At 39.5% G+C, this 20,982-nt stretch overlaps 2 protein-coding genes across 6 annotated transcripts in view; both read left to right on the plus strand.

The window, feature by feature from the left end:
• Positions 1–5,791, plus strand: part of GREB1 (growth regulating estrogen receptor binding 1) — a 95,125-nt gene extending 89,334 nt beyond the window's left edge. For all 3 annotated transcript variants that reach the window (XM_068678607.1, XM_068678609.1, XM_068678608.1), the window contains exons 31-33: positions 654–854; positions 2,204–2,342; positions 4,037–5,791. In XM_068678607.1, coding sequence (XP_068534708.1) covers positions 654–854; positions 2,204–2,342; positions 4,037–4,200 — 504 coding nt within the window. In that variant the 3' untranslated portion in view covers positions 4,201–5,791. The remainder of the gene's footprint in view (positions 1–653; positions 855–2,203; positions 2,343–4,036) is intronic.
• A 7,773-nt stretch (positions 5,792–13,564) lies between these two features.
• Positions 13,565–20,982, plus strand: part of LPIN1 (lipin 1) — a 76,122-nt gene continuing 68,704 nt past the window's right edge. For 2 of the 3 annotated variants that reach the window (XM_068678610.1, XM_068678617.1), the window contains exon 1: positions 13,565–13,748. In XM_068678610.1, the coding sequence (XP_068534711.1) occupies positions 13,668–13,748 (81 nt within the window). In that variant the 5' untranslated portion in view covers positions 13,565–13,667. The remainder of the gene's footprint in view (positions 13,749–20,982) is intronic. The other variant, XM_068678612.1, reaches the window with a different exon arrangement.

The following is a 20,982-nucleotide window of genomic DNA, read 5'->3' on the forward strand; positions in this document are numbered from 1 at the left end:
TCCTGAAATCCACAATATTCTTGGTATAAATGCACCAGTTTGTAATCATTTTCTCTAAAAGTTTCAAAACTACCTAAAATATCTCTACAATTCAGATAACCATTCACTATACATTTTTTGTCTATAGCTATTTGATTACTTGTCTTCACATGATTTCATGTTTAGGAGTACCTTGGGTTCAAAGAAGAAGCCCCAAAGACTCTATAAATACAAATATAATTCTTTGAACCTCTGAAACATTTTTGGTAGCAGATATTTTTGCCTGAATGACTTTGTTTCTTATATAAATCTTAGATATATAGGATATATATCTATATAGGATATATAGATATATATAGATCTATCTATATATATATCCATATCTATCTATCTATCTATAGATATTTATATATATATATAAATTATAAATATATTAATTTATATATTAAATTATAAATTATAAATATATATATTATATATATATATAAATATAGATATAGATCTATAAAGATTTATATTTATATATATATAGACCTATATATAGAGACCTATATAGATCTATATAGGATATATGGATATATAGAATAGAGATGAGTTTTGTACAAACCAAAATTCAGATAAGTGCAACTTGATTGATCATGATTCATCTGTGCCAGAAATGTTTTTCTTCTTAGGTGTCTGACACTCCAGTTTCAATCTCACCTGCTCAGTACATTTGTGCCCCTGACAGCAAGCATACCTTCTTGGCAGCACCTGCTCAGTTGCTTCTTGAAAAATACCTCCAGTATCACAGCCATCGTTTCTTCCCCCTCTCACTGAAGAATTACAGTCATCCAGTGCTATCTGTGGACTGTTACCTTAACTTAGGACCACAGGTATGGAACAAAGTAATCTTCAGTCAGCTCTAGAAATGTATGGCCTATGTTGAAGCATTCATTCATAACAGCATTCAAACAATCAGATATTAAATCCTAATGTTGTTAAAATAAAATTCTTTGTCCTATAGAGATACTGGGAGAAATTACATATAAAATATATAGAGAGCAATACCAGAGTTGTCCAAAATACTCATATAGTCTGTGAGTGGTGTTAGAGTCTCAATTAATACAAAGCACTTTTTTGTGTTGTTGTTTTTTAAATGTGTTGTTACAATTTGACCCTTCCTATAACAATTTTTTTTCCAAATGAATGTTTTACAAATGCTACCTAGTCCTGAGAAAACACTTCAGAGTATGTATGTGTTAGATTACTTATGACTGATTTGCTGAGGCAAAGAAGCAAATACCAAGACGCGGCCAGAATGGGAGAAGTTGACATTAGATCTCAAGAGCTGTTGACCCTCCCTAGTGGGTTTGGATCTAAAAGCAAGGTCACATTTAAACACAAATGTAGGTCAGATAGAAGTGCAATAGTGAGGTGGTGGTGTTTAGTAAAGTTCTGGAGTTTTAACCTGAGTTGATATATGATACAGTGGGATTGAAGGAATTCATGCATCTATTTTATGCATAAATATAGACATCTTGGGCCAGAGTCTCAGTTGTTGTGGGTCAACCTCCACTGAATTATGCTGATTTATGCTAGATATGGGTCTGCCCCAAGTAAGTAGAATAACACTTTGGAAGTCAGTTCATGTGTGAAAGATTCCTTAATTTTAAACTTATAAACCCTGAAAGGGTGCTATAAATATTCCTGGTGCCCTGTGGATTGGGGGAATAGCTATAGAAACAAAGTAACTAGACAACAAGAAACCTCATATGCACATATGTATATGCACAGCTCTACTGACTTGAGTAATCCCACTGTGATGTAAATGAAATTAGACATTTTCAAAGGCTTCTTCTTGTGTCAGTCTGCACAATTACTGTATTTGCTCTTGTGTAGATAAACTGTGCTGGGTAGATCACAGAGTTATGGTTGGGGGGAGTTGTCATTACCACAGCTTTCAAACCCTATCATATCTAAACTTCATGGTAATAATAATAATGAATAATTAGGACTAATGAATAGTCCTGAATACTGTTTTTATAAAGCTTTTTAATAACTAGGGGGATTTTTAGAAAAGAACTATAACAATCACAATATTTGGAGTTGGAAAGCAAGTCTGAATGTGAATCAGGTGTGAATACTACAAGGTATGAAACCTTAGCTAGTAGTGTTATATAGAAGCCTGAAGAAAGCTATTTTACGTATGTGTGTGTGTTTTTTTTTCTTCTCTCCCAATTAGATTGCAGTTTGCTATGTGAGTTCTCGGCCTCACTCTCTGAATATCAGTTCCTCTGGTTTGACATTCAGTGGTCTCTTGCTGTACCTCTGTGATTCCTTTGTTGTAGCTAGCTTTTTGAAGAAGTTTCATTTTCTTAAAGGTGAGCTGCAGTAATTTTATTACAGACGATTTTATATCCTGGTCTCTAGGAATCTGGGTAAAAATGTGAAAAGTACTATTGTTTTTGCATTTTATATAAAACTTTGCATATATATTTATGTATATATTTATATTTCTCTTTATATGTTCTAGCATCTTTGCTGTTTGGTCATGCTGGCCCTGTACCAGTCTATGACTGTGTTCTGCAGAATTCGGAGTGGAGAGGCAATGTTGGATCTCTGTCATTATGCCTAGTGTATATGCATAACTCCTTACCTTTTGCTTGAAAACTGAGTATTTAAGATTTATGTATGAAGAATTTTCCCATTGTGTCTTGCAAGTGATATTTTCTAATTTTCAAGAGAAAATAGATGACGGATGTGACTCCATCAAAGTTTATTTGCCATCCTTTCAAATTACAGTTTCTATTTCCAATTTATTCCCAATAATCAATTTCTCCATGTGGTGCTTATGATGATGTACTGGATGAGTACTGGAGACAAATCATCTGCACTGCAGGTCACATTGCTAACTTCTTTTGGATTGTTCAGCTACTGTTGTAGACACCTAATGCTCTGGGGATTTATTTTACTTGGCTATAAATGCTACTGGAGTAGGAACACTATTGCAAATGCCTTGCTGAAACAGGCAGAGTTATGGACTGCTATGTTCTTTGTTGTAGTTAATACAATTTTGTATAGATATGTGTAATAAAATGCAAATTGGTGCATACAGTGCTTTCACCTGCACATGTTACTGAAGCCACGTAAGTTCCAGTGTCTATTCTCATTCCAGACCAATGCCCACATTTTAATCAGCCTTTAGTTTCTCTGACAAGGCTGTCAGAATAACGTATAATGAAAGAAGTGCTTTTGTACTGCATTTCTTCAAGGGAGTGACAAGAAGCTATCAGTTTCAATTTGCACAAACCAGCCAATTTTTGTGCTGTGTAGCACAAAGTGTGTTTGATCCAGGATTTCTCTGTCTCCACTGGCAGCCCAATTGACTTTCTAGCCAGCTACCTGAGTGTTAAACACCACCTGACTGTCTTGTTTCTTTTTACTGTATTCTCAGCTGGTTTTGTCTTGGGTATCTCTTCCTACTTCACCACCTCTCTTTCAGAGTATTGGGTGCAGGTGAGGTTCCTCTTAATTGAGTACTTCTTTTCATAAGACAGGAAGTCATGAAAGAAATGGTATCAGAATGCCAGTCAAAACAGTTGATATTAAACCATCTCTGGTCAGCAAACACACAGAGCTTAATCAGCCATTATGGCGATTGTCTTGTGGGTTTAAGTGTTTTGTTGATTGAGGTTTCACTCAACGAGGTAATGATGATCAGCAGGGCTAGAACAGTAATGGATGTAGGGCATTACCTTGCTTCCTGTCAGGACGTATCACCACCTGCTTAGACTTGACATTTTTATGCTTTTTTACCCCAAGGTGTAAGGAATGTATTGCTTGTCCTGTTTACCAGATGAGTACTAGGCATCTCAGGCTACACAAGAAGACCCTGATTAATAGGGAGCTAAACGTAGCTCTCTGAAATCCAATGTGTCCTAATTTTCTCTTAAGAACATCTGTAACTCCTGTTTTGAAAGTGGTGGACATTCCCTCTGCTAAGGGGTGGTGGGAGCTCGGTGATTTGAGAACAAAAGTGATACTCACATGGGTTTCTTTTTAATTGTTTGCCTAGGTGCCACCCTGTGTGTTATTTGTCAAGATCGCAATTCTCTTCGCCAGACTGTTGTCCGGCTAGAGCTGGAAGATGAGTGGCAGTTCCGACTGAGGGATGAATTCCAGACTGCCAATGCAAAAGAGGACAGACCACTTTTCTTCCTGACCGGACGACATATTTAATAGGAATTAGACAAGTTTTCTATATAACTAGGAAAAAATTAATGACAAGAGACTAATTGCCACCATCTCACAAGATGACTTCTGAGAGGCTCTGCTTTCTTAGGAAAAACAGGACTGTTTGATGACATTGCTTGTTAGAATCAATCAATTTATCCTCTTATTTCCAAGTACTATAAGTGACTCTTCTAATTCAAATGTCTGATGGAAGTAATTCTTGATTCCTGGGAAAGATGCAGAAAGTTATCATTGCTTGTGGCAGAAATTATTTTGGATCAGAAAGAAGGTCAATGAATGCATTTATTCTGTGGCAAAAAATCACCACAAACAAGTTTATAAGCAAGAGTTTTAGAAAACTTTTTGTACATTCCCAAAATAGGAAATGAAAAACTAGGTACAGATTTTGTTTTATGAGTCTTATTTATCTAACAGTTGGCACAAAGCAACAGGTTATTGTTAGTCTTGTAGTATATTGCTACTGATTGATCCAGGTAGGTTTTTTATATGAAGTAAAGTCTATGTAAAGTATAACTCTTAAAAAATTGGAAACCCATTGGAGCCTTAATTTTTGAACAGGTACCGTACTGGACAGTTTTACCATAGATGAATTGTGGGTTGAAATCATAAATATATGTCTGATTTTATTAGCTTAAAGAAGAGTCAAGAAAATAGACTTAATAGTGAGATCTGAACAATTAAACCTGAAAATGAAATTACCTGACACAACTGAGAATACCAAACGGTGAGACTGACCTGCAAGTGACTTTTTGCACCTAAAACGATGGTGTTTTTTGGCCTCTGACTGAACCGTTGCACTGACTACAGACTTCAAGCTGGGCCCAGTGCAGTCAAAACAGAGAAGAGATGGTTCTGAAACCATCCCAACACACTTTCTGGGGATATTTTCTTGCCAAGGTGCTTCAAAATTGAGAAAATAGAGACTGTGACTCAGAGGAATTTAGGTGGCAATCTAAAGACATGTTCTAGAAAGGCATGAGGCATCATGGTATTTTGTACACTCTAAATGTGAAGTCAGTGATCACAGTCCTTGTTTAGATTTTTGGAAATGTTCTCTGAGTTTTGGACATCATTTTTGTCTTTACGGAATCAGTGTTTACTTTGCTCAGTCTGAGTGCAGGAAGGATGAGTGTAGACATTGCCAGAAGGTGTGTAATATTTGGGCAATATTTCTTGCTAGATATGCCAGTCAGATGGTCATTGATTTTTATACTGATGAAATGCCATTAGGTGGCTGAAGCCATGATAGTACTGGTCTTGAGATGGAGACAGGAGTATGATTGTGCCAAAGAGCAAATTTAGGTTCCTTCACAGGGAAAAGCTAATTACAGTGACTGTAAGAGATTTAGACTGCTGTTTACAAGATAACTAGTAGAAATTGGCGTGCATGTATATTGTATTTTTTTTTCCAGAGTTTTGCTTCATTTAAATTTTGGGAATAAAGGTCGGCACTGTTTTATGTAAATAGCATCACCTGGGCAGTTTTCGACAGTTAGTCAGTTAATTTAAACTTTTTAAAGAAGTGTGACATTCATGTCTAATCCATCCTTTATAAATAAAGCTGATACTGCATGGATATCTGTCTTGGTGATATATAGCACTGTCAAGCATACTTTTTTGGGGGATGAGGGGAAGGTTGGATGAAAGGAACTCACTATTAAAGAATTCCTGAAAAGGATCAAGAGAAAAAACAGCGTTATTTAATGGCTTGAAATGTAACATGGCCTCAAAGGTACAGGAGCTTTTAGAAGAAATCACGACTAAAGACAGAGGGTTGAAAACTCCTGTCTTGTACTCAAACAAATTATGCTAAATGTCTGTAAACTTTCCTTATTTTTTAGATGTGAGATTTGCTTTGCAAATGCTTAGACATGCATCTTTCTCCAAGATTCATCCTGAAAAAAAGCCTTAAGTATTTGTGTTGAAACAAGAAGCTTTCCAGTTTTACTTTCAGAAGTGGTGGCTTTGCACAGTAATATTTCTCTGATTCTCACATCACTGGGAAAAATCAGAGTGCCTTCTCAGTCTAAGCGTGTGTATCTTCCCATAAAGTTGTTGACTGGTTTGTTTTGCAGTATTTCTGTAAACAGTACTCTGATAAAATATAGGTTCACTAGTGTGGCTGTCGAAGTTCCTCAGACCTTTGCAATACTGCTGGGTGCTGCTTAGCCTCTGTATTTTTTCATGGAATTATCCAGCACGCAACCCCTTCTGTGTTCCATGCTGTTAAAGTTGTGTTCAGCTCTACTAGTAATGGCCAAACCATTTGGAAAGATCACAAGCTCAGAGCTTTCCATTAAATATCTGTAAGATTTAAAAAAAAAATGCATTTCAGCTTCCTGTTCATACATCAGGTTTTTATTTTTTGTCTTTGTTTGCTCGTTATGAGGACAATTCCCTGCACTGGTTAGAATGGTTGTTGACATTGTGGTAGTCTAGGCTCTGTACCTATGTTTGAACAGGTACATTTACTTTCTGAAACACTGAGGTAACTTCACACGAGAATTATGAACTTCACATATTGAGGTTACTTGTTAAGAATTGAGGTGCTGACACACAGAGGCAGAAGCATTATGAAAAAGTAAAACACTTTAACTGCACAGTTATTTAAAAGTATTCTGCATGGGTAAGATCACTACTGTTGCAATTAAGTAGTTTGCAAATTTCACCAGAAAATGGCCAAATTAAAACATTCAGTATCTTGAATTGTTTCACGTACAATTGTTTCAAGTGAATGGGGAATAGTTTAAAAGTAATTCCAGAAAGGCATATTTACTTGATTGCTGCCACAAGGCTGAACTTTAGCATTCCTAATTCAAAACCGTTCTCATGTGTGAAATTAAAACATATCACTAAATCAGATGGAAATAGTAAATTACATCCTTTCTTAACATTCTCTTTTGATATGACGTTTTCAAGATTTTCACAAAATGCAGCTGTGGTTGGGCTGAAACCATCATATATTTAAGTAACGTCTCACTTTTAACCTTTTGTTCTATGAGTTACCTACCCACAGTATCCTGCTTACAGGATAGGGGTCTTGGACCTGGTCTCACCAGACATGTTTCCTGATCAAAAGGAACAGGTACAAGTCTATGGGACCCTATGACATGCATCCCAGAGTCCTGAGGGAACTGACTGGTGGAGTTGCCAAGCTACTCTCCATCCTATTTGAAAAGTCATTGCAATAAGGTGAAGTCCCTGGTGCCTGGAAGAAAAGGGTAACATCACTCTCATTTTAAAAAAGGGTAGAAAGGAGGACCTGGGGAACTACAGACCAGTGAGCCTCACCTCTGTGCCTGGGAAGATCATAGAATAGGTCCTCCTGGAAGCAATGTCAAGGCATATGCAAGACAAGGAAGTAATCCAAGACAGGCAGGAAGACTTTACCAAGGGCAAATTATGCCTGACCAATCTGGTGACCTTCTATGATGGATTGACTGCATCAGTTGACAAGGGAAGACTGATCGATGTCATCTATCTGGGCTTCTCTGCAAGGTCTTGTTTTTATTATATCCTGCTATAAGACTAGATACACACCTCTTGTGTGACCAAAATGCAGTTACTTCCCTTCAAATGACCAGCTGTGCACCTGACATGGCAGAAGAACACAGCACTTTGTTCACATGATGCCAAATACTAATGGTGAATAAGTCAGGGAGAACAACTCTCCAGACCTCTGTACAAAAATGTTTTCATCCCTGACATAGTTTACAAGCAAAACTCCCTTAATCTGTAAGCATTCAGATATGGGGAACACGTGGGGTTTTGTGTCCAATTGAAATTCTGAGGTGACTGCAGTAATGCAGATAAATAATCATGATAAATAAAATCAAATCTGTTTGGGTGGGACTGGCATCTTGTGCTGTACAAAGTACAGCAGCTTCTTTGTGCTGATGTTTTTTACCAGGTCTGCACAGGGAGGTAGGGAACCTAGGTCCCAGCTCCACCCTGTTTTTGTCTTGCCTGTTGTGGGAGGGTCCATTACAGTGACCTTTGTGAGAAAAATTAGCCTGCATTCATGCAAACATTTAGTCTCTCCTTTCTGACTTTGGATGCAACAAGAACATAGAACTCTCCATCACATGGATTGACTCGATAATGTAATAGGAAACAAAATGAAAGGCAAAATGGAATTGACAGCATGCTTTTACAGACCTTTATCCAGCCCCTGCCTTCTTCTCTAGTGCCTTCCATGCTTGCTGGCTTAGTCATCCACCATTATCACCTGCTGATAGTATTGTTATCGTGTTCAGTACTGTGTGTCAGGGGGTGAAGCATTTTATGATTCAGCTTCTGCAAAAGACAGTATCCAAATATAGAGAAGGTTACTGGGAAGGTGATATTATTTTCCTTCTTACCATCTCTCTCCACTATCAAAAAACTCTTCACAAGCACTTAAGCACTAATGTCTGGCATTTGAATAGCACAGCCTTTACAGATGATTTGAACGCTACAGGATGTAAGAGATTTCAGCCTCCTTCCCTTAGTAAGCACCTCCTGGTGTTATGGGGAATGTACAGATCTTGGCTCCTACGCAGCATCTAAAAGCAGCTGCTAAATATATCAAAGGCTAGATCTGTGATACTCTGTGGTGATAGGTGTCAGTCAGACAAAAAGAAAGAAGTACAAGAGAGATAAACCCAAAATAAGTGTCAGGGGAGAAGTTACAAAACGGAAAATGGAGAGCAAGGGAAGGGGGGCTAACAATGGAGACAGAAGAGCCTCTGCATTCGCCCCTCAGTGTACAGCTTCAGTAGTTCATTAGCTTTCACTGAAATACCGTAGCTATGCTGGTGAGAAATAAAATTCATATTATTCTTTCCTTTTTTCCTACCTCCTTAAAGACCCAGGTCTTCATTGAAAAGCAAACTAATCTCATTTATCCTCTGCCTGTTGACTGCCTTCCACCCCTTATATCTGTTCTGCTTTTCATCTGAAAAAGAAATGTCAGCAGTTCTGGTCACTGGCAAATGCTTTTATAACATTTCCAGTCCTGTTTTGGCAGCCCAAAAAGTAAGCACTTATGGTTGTAGAGGAGACAGCTCAGGGAGTTTTGAGGCATTGTCCATTTGCTGGCATTGCCCACTGCTAACATATTATTCAGTAAAAGAGAGAGGGGATGTCAAATGTAACAGTGAGAGTCCTGCTCAGTCAGAAAAAGTCTTTTGGAATTGACTGCCTTGATTTTTAGAAAAGCTTCATAAAGCTACTTCATATGCAAATGTTGTTTTGATTAAAATCATCAAGAAAACTGACATGTTTGATTTGCATAGTAGCATAAACAGAAAGAAATTTCTTTGTACTTCTTACATCAGTGATGTATTTTAAGCTCCGAACATATTAAGGAGGATTGTTCTGGCAAAGTGCATGCTGAGGTACTACAGAAAAAGTGTAGGGGCATTGCTATCAGCAGCTGAAAGATTTCATTTTACTTAGAGACAATGGGATTGACACAAAAGCGAGTTTTTACTTCTTTCTGCCTGTAGGGACCCAGTGACCATGGAGAACTGCTGTTTGCTCACAGGGTATTGTGGTAACCACTGGATTCTGTATTGACACAGCAGATCATTCTGTAATCTCACAGAACCTGGTTTTGGTGATGGTGTCATTTTTTTCTATTTGAATTTTATGACTGTAAATGCCCCTGGTGTTTCAGCCAAAAATGGCATGGATCTTTCCCAGACACCTGTACTGGGGCATGATGGCAACCCTGGGTACCAGCCTGAAGTCCCCCACTGGGCTCCTGTTCAAGCCAAACCTGCAGCATTTTGAATCTTACCTCTGCCCTGAGTGTCTTTCATTCCTTTTTCTCTTTGGTATTTGTATAGCTAAAAATCCCAAACTCTGCTGCTATTTAATTTTCTTTTATTTGCATGGTGAATCTCCCCAGCTGAAAGAGATGACAGTTAGAAAACCCACCAATGTATCTCATGTATTTACTTAGTCTGCACATTGTACATTGCATTTGCAGTAACCATAATCGGAAACAGTGTCCAGGGAGAAAAAACAAGTGGTGTACATGCAAAGCAGGAGGCTTACTACTTGGCAGTTGTGTAAGGCAGATTTTATTCTTGCTTACTTTACAAAGCCCCTATTTCAAGGGATTGTAAATTGCCATGGCTGTTTATGAGATAGAACAAAGAAAACAGAGAAAAGCAGTTCCATATGCTGTGTTCATAGCAACTCTGGCTATGTGAAAAGGCTGCGGAAAGTTAAACTGCTCTAAGAGAGTGGCTCTGTCCCAAAACAGCAGAGTTGTAATTGTATTTAAAAATAAATTAAATTAATATTCAATGAGCTTCAAAATAACTATTAAAAGAATAGTTATTCTATTAAAAATAAGAAGACAATCTTATCAGCTTAGAAAATAAAGTTTACACCATGGCTGCAGTGAGCTCATATTACTATTTTAAATATTCTGGAGTGACTACATTTTTTTTTCCTTCTCATGACAGAGCACTTACAGATGCTGTTTATATAAAGAAATTGGCTCCTGTTTGCCCTTTATGATCATGTAATGAAATCATTAGGCTATGTTAAAACTGACAGAAGACTTCTTTATACGCTGCATGATTATCCAGTGAAACTTGCTGATATAAGATCTCATAGAGGCAACAAGCTGGGTAGGAATCCAAAAGTGGCTGCAAAGCTCTCATGAACATGAGCCTGAGAATATTTTCTGTGACTTCTGGGTCAGTCCCAGTGTGTCTTTGGTTAGAAATACTAAGCGTGTATGTAGCAGGAACGTTGTAAAGTCACGGAGAATTGGGAGTGGAGCGAGGAAAAGGAGCTGAGCCCTGGGGTTATAGGGAGCACTGGGAGAAGACTTCAGGAGAGAAAGAGACATCAGCCTGGCTGGGGAGCATGGAAGCAGAGGAGGTGGGAAGGGGAGCAGCTAGTGGCCGTGGTAACCTTGGGAAAAGGCTAGGAACCACTGTCTTAATTTATGGAAATTAGGGACTTTTTCACTACTGATTATTATTCCGTTTACGGATTTCTTGATCAGAAACATCTGGTGTTGGTTACCCTTGAACATAAGATGCCAACTCTGACTATGAGGAACATCAATCTAGGGGGTGCTGGGTTCACCTGTTGCATGGTAGAAATGTTCATAGATGTCAGGGCTTCCTGGTGAAAGCAGAAAAATCCCAAAGCCGGACGATGCACAAGATGACAAAGGCTTCAGATATACAGTGAGCTGGGAAAGATGTACATCCACTTCTTGAAGAATTTATAAATAAATATTATGCAAAGAATTATAATGATTGAAACAATTACTGATAGATTGTTATACTTGCTCATCACCGTTTGAAAGCCAACTTAACATAAGAACTGGGTGGTACAGTGGAAAATTACTCCAACAAACAGTGGTTCCTATCTTTCAAGTGCTGTGAATAGACCTTTCAGCAGAAGCAGGAATGCCATTGAAATTCACTAGGTGTGGCATTTCCCTGCTAAGCAGCAATGAGGAGAATTGTATTGAATTTCCTTCCCTGAAACTGCTCCAGAAAGAAAATGTGATGTGTCAGATAGCTAATAAATGGGTTTCTGTGCTCCCAGTCTTACCATTTTCTGTACAACAGAAGCCAGTAACTTGAGCATCCTGGTAACATCAGTTCTGTTCTCTTTTCTCTGGGAAGCGTTAGCCTGCAATTTTAAAGTGACATAACTATTTGGCCACCTCAGATTCAGAGTTTCTAATGTAAATCTAAGTGAGCATCATTTATTTTGAAAATCGGCTCTCCTTCAGGTGTCTTCCAAGTCAATGTCCTGTGATCCTACCTCCTATCAAGTGGAAGTCTGTCAGGCACTGGCACCAGTAGGCTGGAATGGCAGAGTTTCAGGGCAGGATCAGGGCATAGGGGGCAGCAGGAGGCTGCCTGATGACACAGGAGGGATGCTGAGGCAACGTGTTTCCCCCTCAGCTGGGCTGTCTTGGGCTCTTCTGGAGACCCCAGAATAAATCATCTCAGGAACCTGTTTCAGGCCTTAAAAAGCCCTGCATGGTGTAGTTTGGGATCAGGAGGGTGACTGAGGACACAGCTGAAGCTGATGTAGCTCTTGAAAAAAACATACTGTCAGACCACAGCTTGAGATGGTGATACCCTAATCCTCGAGCTCACAATGCCTGGTGGACTGCCAGCTATTAGAGAGGACTGCCCCTCTTCTGTCCTCTCTACCATTACACGCTACCAAGCTTAGTGCCACTTGCAGTGATGATAGACCACATGCTGGCTACAGGCTATTTCTCTACTCATTGTTATATTTCCAAAGTTTTATTTTTCCATTGCTTGTTTCCCTACTTCCTGAATTTGCATATAGCTTAAGGTGAAATATCAAACATAGCTGGGTGCACTTGTTGATTCGATAATCATTATCAGCTCGCAGCTAGTGCTGGGTCTCTCCTGCAATAGCTCCCTATAAATAGCACATTTCATTATGTAACACTGGAAAGATTTAGAAGGCTTTGCCTGAAGTCACAGATGTATCACCACGGTTCAGATTTTTCAATAATAATTTTATTTCACCACCTACTGCAACCAGATGCCTTATAAGCAGAGGAATTAATAAAATCCAAGCCAAAGGTTATGATCCTGAAAGCATAACAGAGCCATGAATTACTGGTCAGTTCAATTTCAAAGTCTCTCTAGGCCTGATGTAGGGGATGAAACTGCCAGTCAGTTCAGTTGCCACATATGATTTTAGGACACAGCTCTGCAGTCCCCTCTTACAGAAAGAGATATCACACAGGTATCGGGACAAATTTGTCTGAAGCTACACAGGACAAAATTTGTAATAATTGTATTTTACTTTATGGTATATAACTAAAAAGAATCATCAAACCAAAAGAAACTAATCGAAAGGAAAGTGCCCTCTTTCCAACTTTTTATTGCACAGAAGAATAGAAAAACTGTGCGGCCTGCACATACGCACAGTTATAATTTTGGAGCTCTGCAGTTGTGTAGAAAGGCAGAATTAGAATTTAATATTAAGAACCTGTCTTGAAAACAAAATTAAACCATTAAAATGCACACTAAACATGATAAGCAATGGTAATAAAGTGTTGGCAGAGTGAGAATTCCTTATATTCTTTTCACAGAGCGTAAAACTCAGCAAATAGTCTGACCATAAAATCGCGTATACAAGTAAGACAGACACCGACTGTTTGGAAGTTCATTTGTTTGTCAAGCTCTAATTTTTCACTGAACTTTATGACTTAATTAGGATACTTGAGGAGTCAGTTGCAAGGAAAGTGTGCTCTGGTTTACTGAGCTCATGTTTCTTGCTCTGGCTGTGCTTCCAAGAACTTCAGCAGGTAAAATTAGCAAGCAAACGTGATCACGGGGAAAATATATTCTCTGGAGCTTTGTTGTCAACAGCTAAAACCTGAAGGCTGCATTTTTGTATATGGCTGAAACCAAGGCTAGTTTTAGTAGCCTACGCAAAGAATGGGAGAAAATGATCAGCCCAGGATGTCGTCTGAGGATGAAGAACAGCCTGAGAGCCCTACTGGCTCCCCTTGGTCTTGGGTAAGATCTTATGTCCTAAGGCTACATAAATAACATTTTAAAGCTCTAGAAGAAAGTAACAGACTGTGCTCTATAAACCTAGGTAAAACTGAATATAGTCAGCTTTTTTACTCTTACAGAGAAGTTTGTGTTTCATTACTTATTAGATTTCCTATTCTATTTCTACCTGGGATATTAAAAAAAAATATAAATTAAATGGGGAAAACCTATTGCTCCTATTGTGTATGCCAAGTGCTGCAAGAAAACCTGTCTGATTCCATACTGTTTGCTGTCTTATTGGCTGTGTAAAGCAGCACTGTGGAGAGGTAGATTTTAGGTATAATGGAGGGAAAATGATGTAAAGAATTGTGTAAACACCTGCTTAAGAGGTATCTTTTAAGAAGAGAGCCAGTGAGACCTCTATTACAAATACAGAAAAGCTTTGCCATAATTTTTTAAGCTAGAAATTGCCTTAATATAAGACATTCTGCACTAATAGTCTAGTAGCAGTGGCTACATAGGACTATGGTTTAAGGTCTGGGCTTGATGCTTTATGATGCTAGAAAGGCTGTGTGTCAGTGAAGTTTTCTGCTGAGAAGATAAAGGATGCGTTCATTGCAATGGGGCTTTGAACTGAAACAGGAACAGCTCTACTGAATAATATGAGAACTCTGCAAGTGTCAGGAAAAGAGGGGGATATAAAAACAAGGGTTTCAATTACTTTTTAGAAAGCATGTTTACTACTGTAGTAGTTAAAAAAAAAAAAGTATTGAAATTAGTTTTTTTGTTTGTTTGTTTTCATTTCATAACCTTAAGTTTAATTTTCTTTGTACAAACATATACATCTATGATTTTTCTGAAAAAATATCAATGTTTGATAACTTCCTGGGAACCCACATGAAATATCAGTTATATGCTTACAAGCATATTTGTGCCTGACCACAAATACTTAGAAACTATTTCAAAGTCATTTCTTTTTGAAAGTAAAAGTATAGAATAAACTGTTTTAGGTGATAATAGAATTGTGGATTTAAAATAGTTCATCACTGGAGGAACATGCAGGGAGGATGAAGAGGAGTACCAGTTGTTCTCACTATCAGTCCACAGGATTACTGACAAGTGACAGGACTGGTGTGTTGGTGAATGTCTATCTGGGTAGTAAAATAATTTATAGATGTTGATTTCTTAACTAAGAGTAAGTGAAAACTCTGTTTTCAGTGAAAATCCCCTGCAGACTGACCAGAATGGAGGCTGGGTAGATAGAGATACTGAATAGTTAGCAGGTGGTTAGATCTCTAAGGAACATCTAAACTATATTCAGTTTGGTTTACAAATAAGGCAGGGATTTTTTTCATTTTTATTTTTACTTCAAACTTCAGTAGATTTCTGGCTATGACTTTTATTAAAAAATTGACAATTGCATTTGTATGATTTGTACTTTAGTTTAAGTTTTCTTCTCTGAAATTCTTTCTCATATATGTCTTTTAAATTGTCATGGGAAATCATGGGTCTCACTGCTCTGTGGAACAATCCATTCTGCAACAAATATGAAAGTTTCATTGCAAGTTAAATAAGCAGTGTTATCTAGCATATAAAGCATATTGGATTTCTGATAGAAATAGATGTCCTAAAGATCATTTGAAACTGTTGCTGCTGGCCTTTAGGAGTTGCTGACTCTAGGTTTCTGCTAAGGACTTCAGAGAGGAAGACCATTTTTCTCCATAGATTTACTTGTGCTTCTGTGTGTCAGCATATGGTAGAGTAATTAGAAAACCGTGGACCCTGAAGATGAGGACTGAATACCTATATCTGAGAGTTTTAAGAGCTCATAATAAGAGTTCTTCAATAAAAAGTTTCCCTAGGTATGCAAAGATAAATATATGCGCCCTCAGATTAAACTTTGAAATGTAACATGTGATTAAAAAATTACATGCTTCTAGAAAGAAAAATGTTCTTTTATAAGCATATAGGCCTCAAAGCACTTCCTCTGATTTACCATGGCATTGTAAAAGGACGACACAAAAATGATTTCATACAGGCATTTCCTTTCCCTGAGGGTATTGAACGTGATTGTACACTTCTCTCCTTTTTATTAGAGGAATAAAGGAGAAGATATGTAAAACGAACCACAGGCAAAGAAATTATGCATCACTGAAAGAAGCCAACATATCACAGTAAGGGTGGTGGTGCTGTAATTTAGACTTGAAATAGAAAGATAGTAATGAAGACAGCTTTATGGTAATTGCACAACAGATTAAGCAGAAGTAAAAAAGTTACCTTAAAAACCTGCATAACCAGTTCAATCTCCTTTTTTTTTTTTTTTTTTTTTTTTGACCAGTGACTGGCAATGTGTCAGCACATGAAGTTTCAGTAGAAAATTTTGACTAACCTGTGTGGTTGGAAGTGGGATTCTTAGGAACAGGATGCTGCTGGAGCAGCACAACCTGCAGCCCAGGTTGCAGCTGGACTGCATCAGCTGTGTTATTCTTGTGTATCTGCCTTTCTAGACCTCCTGTGAAAGTAAGATAATTATATATTCTCTTTAATGTTGTAGCCCATTGCAACAGCTTTGTATTTATAATGCAAAGATGGATTCCTTTAGCCTACATTTGCACCAGTTGAGCCGTATCTAAATCGGAAGAGACTTATACGTGTTTCAGTGCTATGTGCTAGGAAGAGCTTCTTTCACAGGTCTGGTGAACTTCGGGAAGAGCAGACCTATAGTCCATCCCTGTCCCCTGCAAACATATATAGGCAATATCCCCAATATACCCTGCAAAAGTGGGAGCGAGTGGTGCCTGGCAAGGTGAGAAGTCCATGAAGAACAGAAAGTAGCCAGTCTACCTCAGGAAAATGGCCTGGTGGGCATGGAGGAGTGAACCAAGACAGTGGTGTGCTGCCAGCTTTCTGACAAGGTGGGCCCTTTCCCAGTCCCCTCTTCCTGCTGGTGACAAACCCTCTGCAACCGATTAGTGGCCTGCGGACAGGGATAGTGTCTGCAGGCATCTGACAGGCTGTGTCGTGCATTACTGGTGAGGAACGCACCCCAACCTCAACAGTAGCACAGGGCCTGCATCAGTCTGGAGACCTCAGCTGAACACAGAGAGTTCTGATTCAGCACCCAGGAGGGCTGCTATCATCAAGCACCTGCAGAGGCAGAAAGTGTATTTTCATCAGACTAACACCAAAGGAAAGACACAGTTAATTTGCAAAGCTAACTAACTACAGCTTTTCTGTAGGGCCTGTCTCTGATGTCACCTCCAAAACCTGCTGCTCTCATGTGTCCCAAAACATGAAGGAACAATAAAATCTCTGCAGGGTAGTGACATGGCCACCATGTGTGTGTGCTGCTTTCTGAGCTAGCACCTAGGTGCTGAGCGAGGGGAGATCGATCAACTTGGGAAAGATCTTGATAGTCACAGGGGACCCTCAAGGACCTTCCTGAGCAGCAGCTCAGGAAGCCTTCTGAGGTGTCACAGTGAGAGACTGGGTGGTGACGCTGAAGTAACAAGCGTGGTTTATGCCTACACAGCACCAAAACATAGAGACCAGGCTGTGCATAAGAACTGCGGTGCTGGGAAGTTGGGGTCAGGACGAGTGTGTGCTGGGCATGGAAACCTGACTGTCCAGGAAGCGCACGTGGGGAGCATGTGGCAGGAGCAGGGCAAGGCCCTTTATTCCTGTGATTAACTTGTTTGGATTCAACTTTTTTTTTTTTTTTTTTTTTTTTTTTTTTTTTTTCCCGTGGTTTCATCCATTCAGTCAGGGGTTTTTGAAGGATGTGCTTGAAATCTCAGTGTTCTGGGGCAGGCAGCTGTCTTGTGAAGTGGAGGACAGCATGAGGCTGTTTTTGGGAAACCAAGTCAGGTGTAGGGTTGCATGCTTTCCAGGGAGAGCCCATAGGGATGGTTTTGTACCTGGTAACTAATGAGATAGCGTGGCATATGTAGATTAGCTAACAGATGCTGTAACTGCTGTTCATGTTTAATTACAGAAGCATGTAGGAAGCACATTGAAAGTACTCACCTAACCTTCATTATCACCAAATTTTAGAGCAGAGCTGGGCCTGTCAAAGCACAGAGGACACAAGGATCTATGTGAGTTCTTGTATCAAACACAAACTTCCTCTACAGCCTTGGGCAATGTCATGTTTTATTTTGCAGAATTTCCATCTGTTGTAGGGATCTCTGTCGTGAAGTCCCAGCTTGAGACCTTCATGCTCAGAGGGACTTCGGCAAACTTTACCTGAGCTGCATGGGCTGAGCATCTGTGAAAACCTAATTTTTTAGGCTAATTTAACCTGAGGCTTATATTGTCTTTTGAGATCCTTCAGGAGAAGCCTGCTAGAAATGCAAAGCATTGCAGCAGTTGCCATCTGCTGCCAGTTGATGCAGCCTGGGCAGAGGGGCTGGTCGGCTCCTCAAGGGCAAGTTTCTGTGCCTCTCCAGCTAGTCTCGGATCAAACACTGAGTGAATGATAAAATACCCTAGTTTCTCCAAGGCTGTAGCCTTCTCCAAGGGAAGCTGAGCCCTGGAGCAGCACTGGCAGTCGGCTGGGGAAGATGCTGGGAGGCAGTGTGCCCAAAGCACTGGGGGCTTTGGAGCAAGGCTCAGATGCTGAGGGAGGTGGGCTTCATCAGCGAGAGGCAGCTACAGGAAAAGAGCTGCCTACAAGGAGAAAATTTATTTGCTTTTAAACATGATAATTCTGTTATTTACTCTGCTTTGGTGTTATAGGCAGATTACTGCATTCAAAGGCCCTAAAAAATCCAGTGGGTATTCTGGGCCTGAGCAGAACTCAGGTCTTTCCAGCAACAGGAGCTTATTTTCATGCCATGCCAGGCACGTCTGTAGTGGCAGACCTGTTTGCAGACCCTTGCTCCCATTTCAGAGGATGAAGGATGTATTCTTGCAAGAGGAAATAAGGGTAAATAATGTTCTCTGTGTGGATCAAGCACATGTGCTGCCTTCCCACCTACAGAAAAACAAACAGTAAATTGAATCCAGGCTGTGCACTCTTCTCTGCAGTGCCTAGAGCACCTCTCTGGGAGCTGACTGAAAACTGGACCCTTCTGCACTTTGTTCAGAGCAGATTGCTGGAGGTCAGCAGTCCCTCTGTGTCTGGAGATCACGTCTCAGAGAGACAGCCCTGTCCTATTATAGATATGAAAGTTCAGCTCAATACATAAGGACCAAAGGATGTGAGGGCAGGAAAACAGTATGAGGGTTATCAGCTGCCTCGCCTTCCAGTTCCTGTCGCCTACACTGCTACAAGGCTTCTTTCTTTGCAGGATGAGTAATGCTTTAATAACACTAGTTGATCTTAGGTTGCCATAAATGCAAACAGAGTGTTAACCTCCCTGTTTCCAGTTCTCCTTGGAGTGATCTGTGACAGGTGACTCTCACTTGCAGCAAAACTTCCCACCATTTAAAGGTGCAGCCCTGGCTGAATGGCTGAGGAAAACCTACACCAAGTTCTCTGCTGCAAGTGCAAAACACTTCTAAAGGTGGAGGAAATGAGAAAAACGTAATTCAAACAGGACGAAAGCACAAAAATGTCTCCAAGAACCAGGGCTGCCTTAAAATATGTGATTTTTAAAGGCTACGGTACATATTTGTTTCTCGCTACCAACTTGGGAACAAACAGTCTTGTGGATGTCATCACTTAAAAAATTGAGAGAGGAGCTGCTTGTGTGGAGGACTACAGACAGGTGTGGAGGTGAGAGTGGAAGCTTGCCCCTGCAGTAAGGCAGCTGCAAGAAGAGAAGGGAACATTTTACTGCAAAGGTCTGAACCTTTGGACTCATCTGCTTAGTGAGCAGAAAAGAAAACAGCAAAAATGCACGATGGGGCTGAAAAACTACAGAACTAAGCATTTCCAGGGAGCAAAGTTTATATGGCCTTCTCTTGTAAGTGCATCCTCTTAATTTGAGGAATTTCAGAGGCAGATGGGCTCCTTCTGTGAAACCCAGTTTTAACCTGCACAGTCAGGAAAACATCAGCTGCCGAGTCAGCTTTGGGGATGAGTTAAAGGCATGGATGCTCCTACTGCTTGATCATTTGTTTTGTGAAAAGGAGATATTAAAAGCTTGGATTCAGCAAAGGAATTTTGGTATCAGTAGCCTCCCTAGCAGGAAAACCTACCACTATTTTTCTGAAGAATTATAAGAAAAAGCAGTTCCTAATCCTGTATCTCAGACACTGGATATGATCTGGATCGCTCAAGCTGAAGCCAGCACTGTCTATTGCACCTTCACCACTGTCCTCAAGCTCTCCATGCACTGTGTCCTGCAGGGCTCTAAAACTACCTCCCAGGCAGGAAGTCTGTGTGCATACATTAATTTAGGTTTTAGCAACTGAAGTAGAAAATATAGCAAATCAAAATTTTTGAAAATATGTATTTTTAATGAGGCCTCTGGGGAGATGAGGTTTCAGTGTCACGAAGAATCCGGCAGTGCTGCCAAGGCACTCAAGAACAGGCGTCGGGGGCTTGTTTCTCCCTCAAGAGCACCACTTAGAAGTTACAGCTCTGAATCTTCAACATGTGGCAAGCTCTGATTTTAATTTTTACAGTTTCCCAGTAAGTCCGTCATCCAAGCAACAGACAACAGCACAAAAGAGCAATCGTTTGCTTAAACAGAGCAGGCTCTATATTACAGGCACTGTTACCAGGCAATAGAGACATGCCCCTTCATGACAAATTCTGCGTCCTCCCTTCTGAAAGGCCAAGAAGAAAACACTGGAAGAATAGATTTATTTAGTACCTATATTCTCTTGTCTCCTCAGCCTTTTTTTTCTTTCTTTTTTCTTTTTTTTTTTTTTTCTGAATTTTGTGAGAGTCTTTTTCTGATCTCAGAGCAATGATGATTTTGTGGCATCACAACTGAAATGTACTGCTCTAATGTACAACCAATTTTTCTTTTGCCCAACAAGCATGGGGAATAGAAGGGATGAGGGCAGGATATTGCTACCTTTCTTTTCTCTTTCTTTATTTCTTCAGTGGCAAATGCTTGAAACTTGGAGTTTTTGGGCTAAGTGGTAGATGTGCATGGTATTTGATTCATGAATCAGGTGAATAGTTTAAATATTTTCTTTGTTCTTGTAAAATTTTGAGCCAGTTTCATGAAAGTGCAGTAATCTGCATAGGTGCAAAGGAAGAAAATATATTCTTTTTGATTCTAATGCAACCCTATAGTTGTTTTAATTCATTTACTTAATAATATCATTGTTTTTCAGGCCAAAATATTCACATTGC

Source organism: Anas acuta, chromosome 3, assembly GCF_963932015.1.
Source record: "Anas acuta chromosome 3, bAnaAcu1.1, whole genome shotgun sequence".
Lineage (NCBI taxonomy): Eukaryota > Metazoa > Chordata > Aves > Anseriformes > Anatidae > Anas > Anas acuta.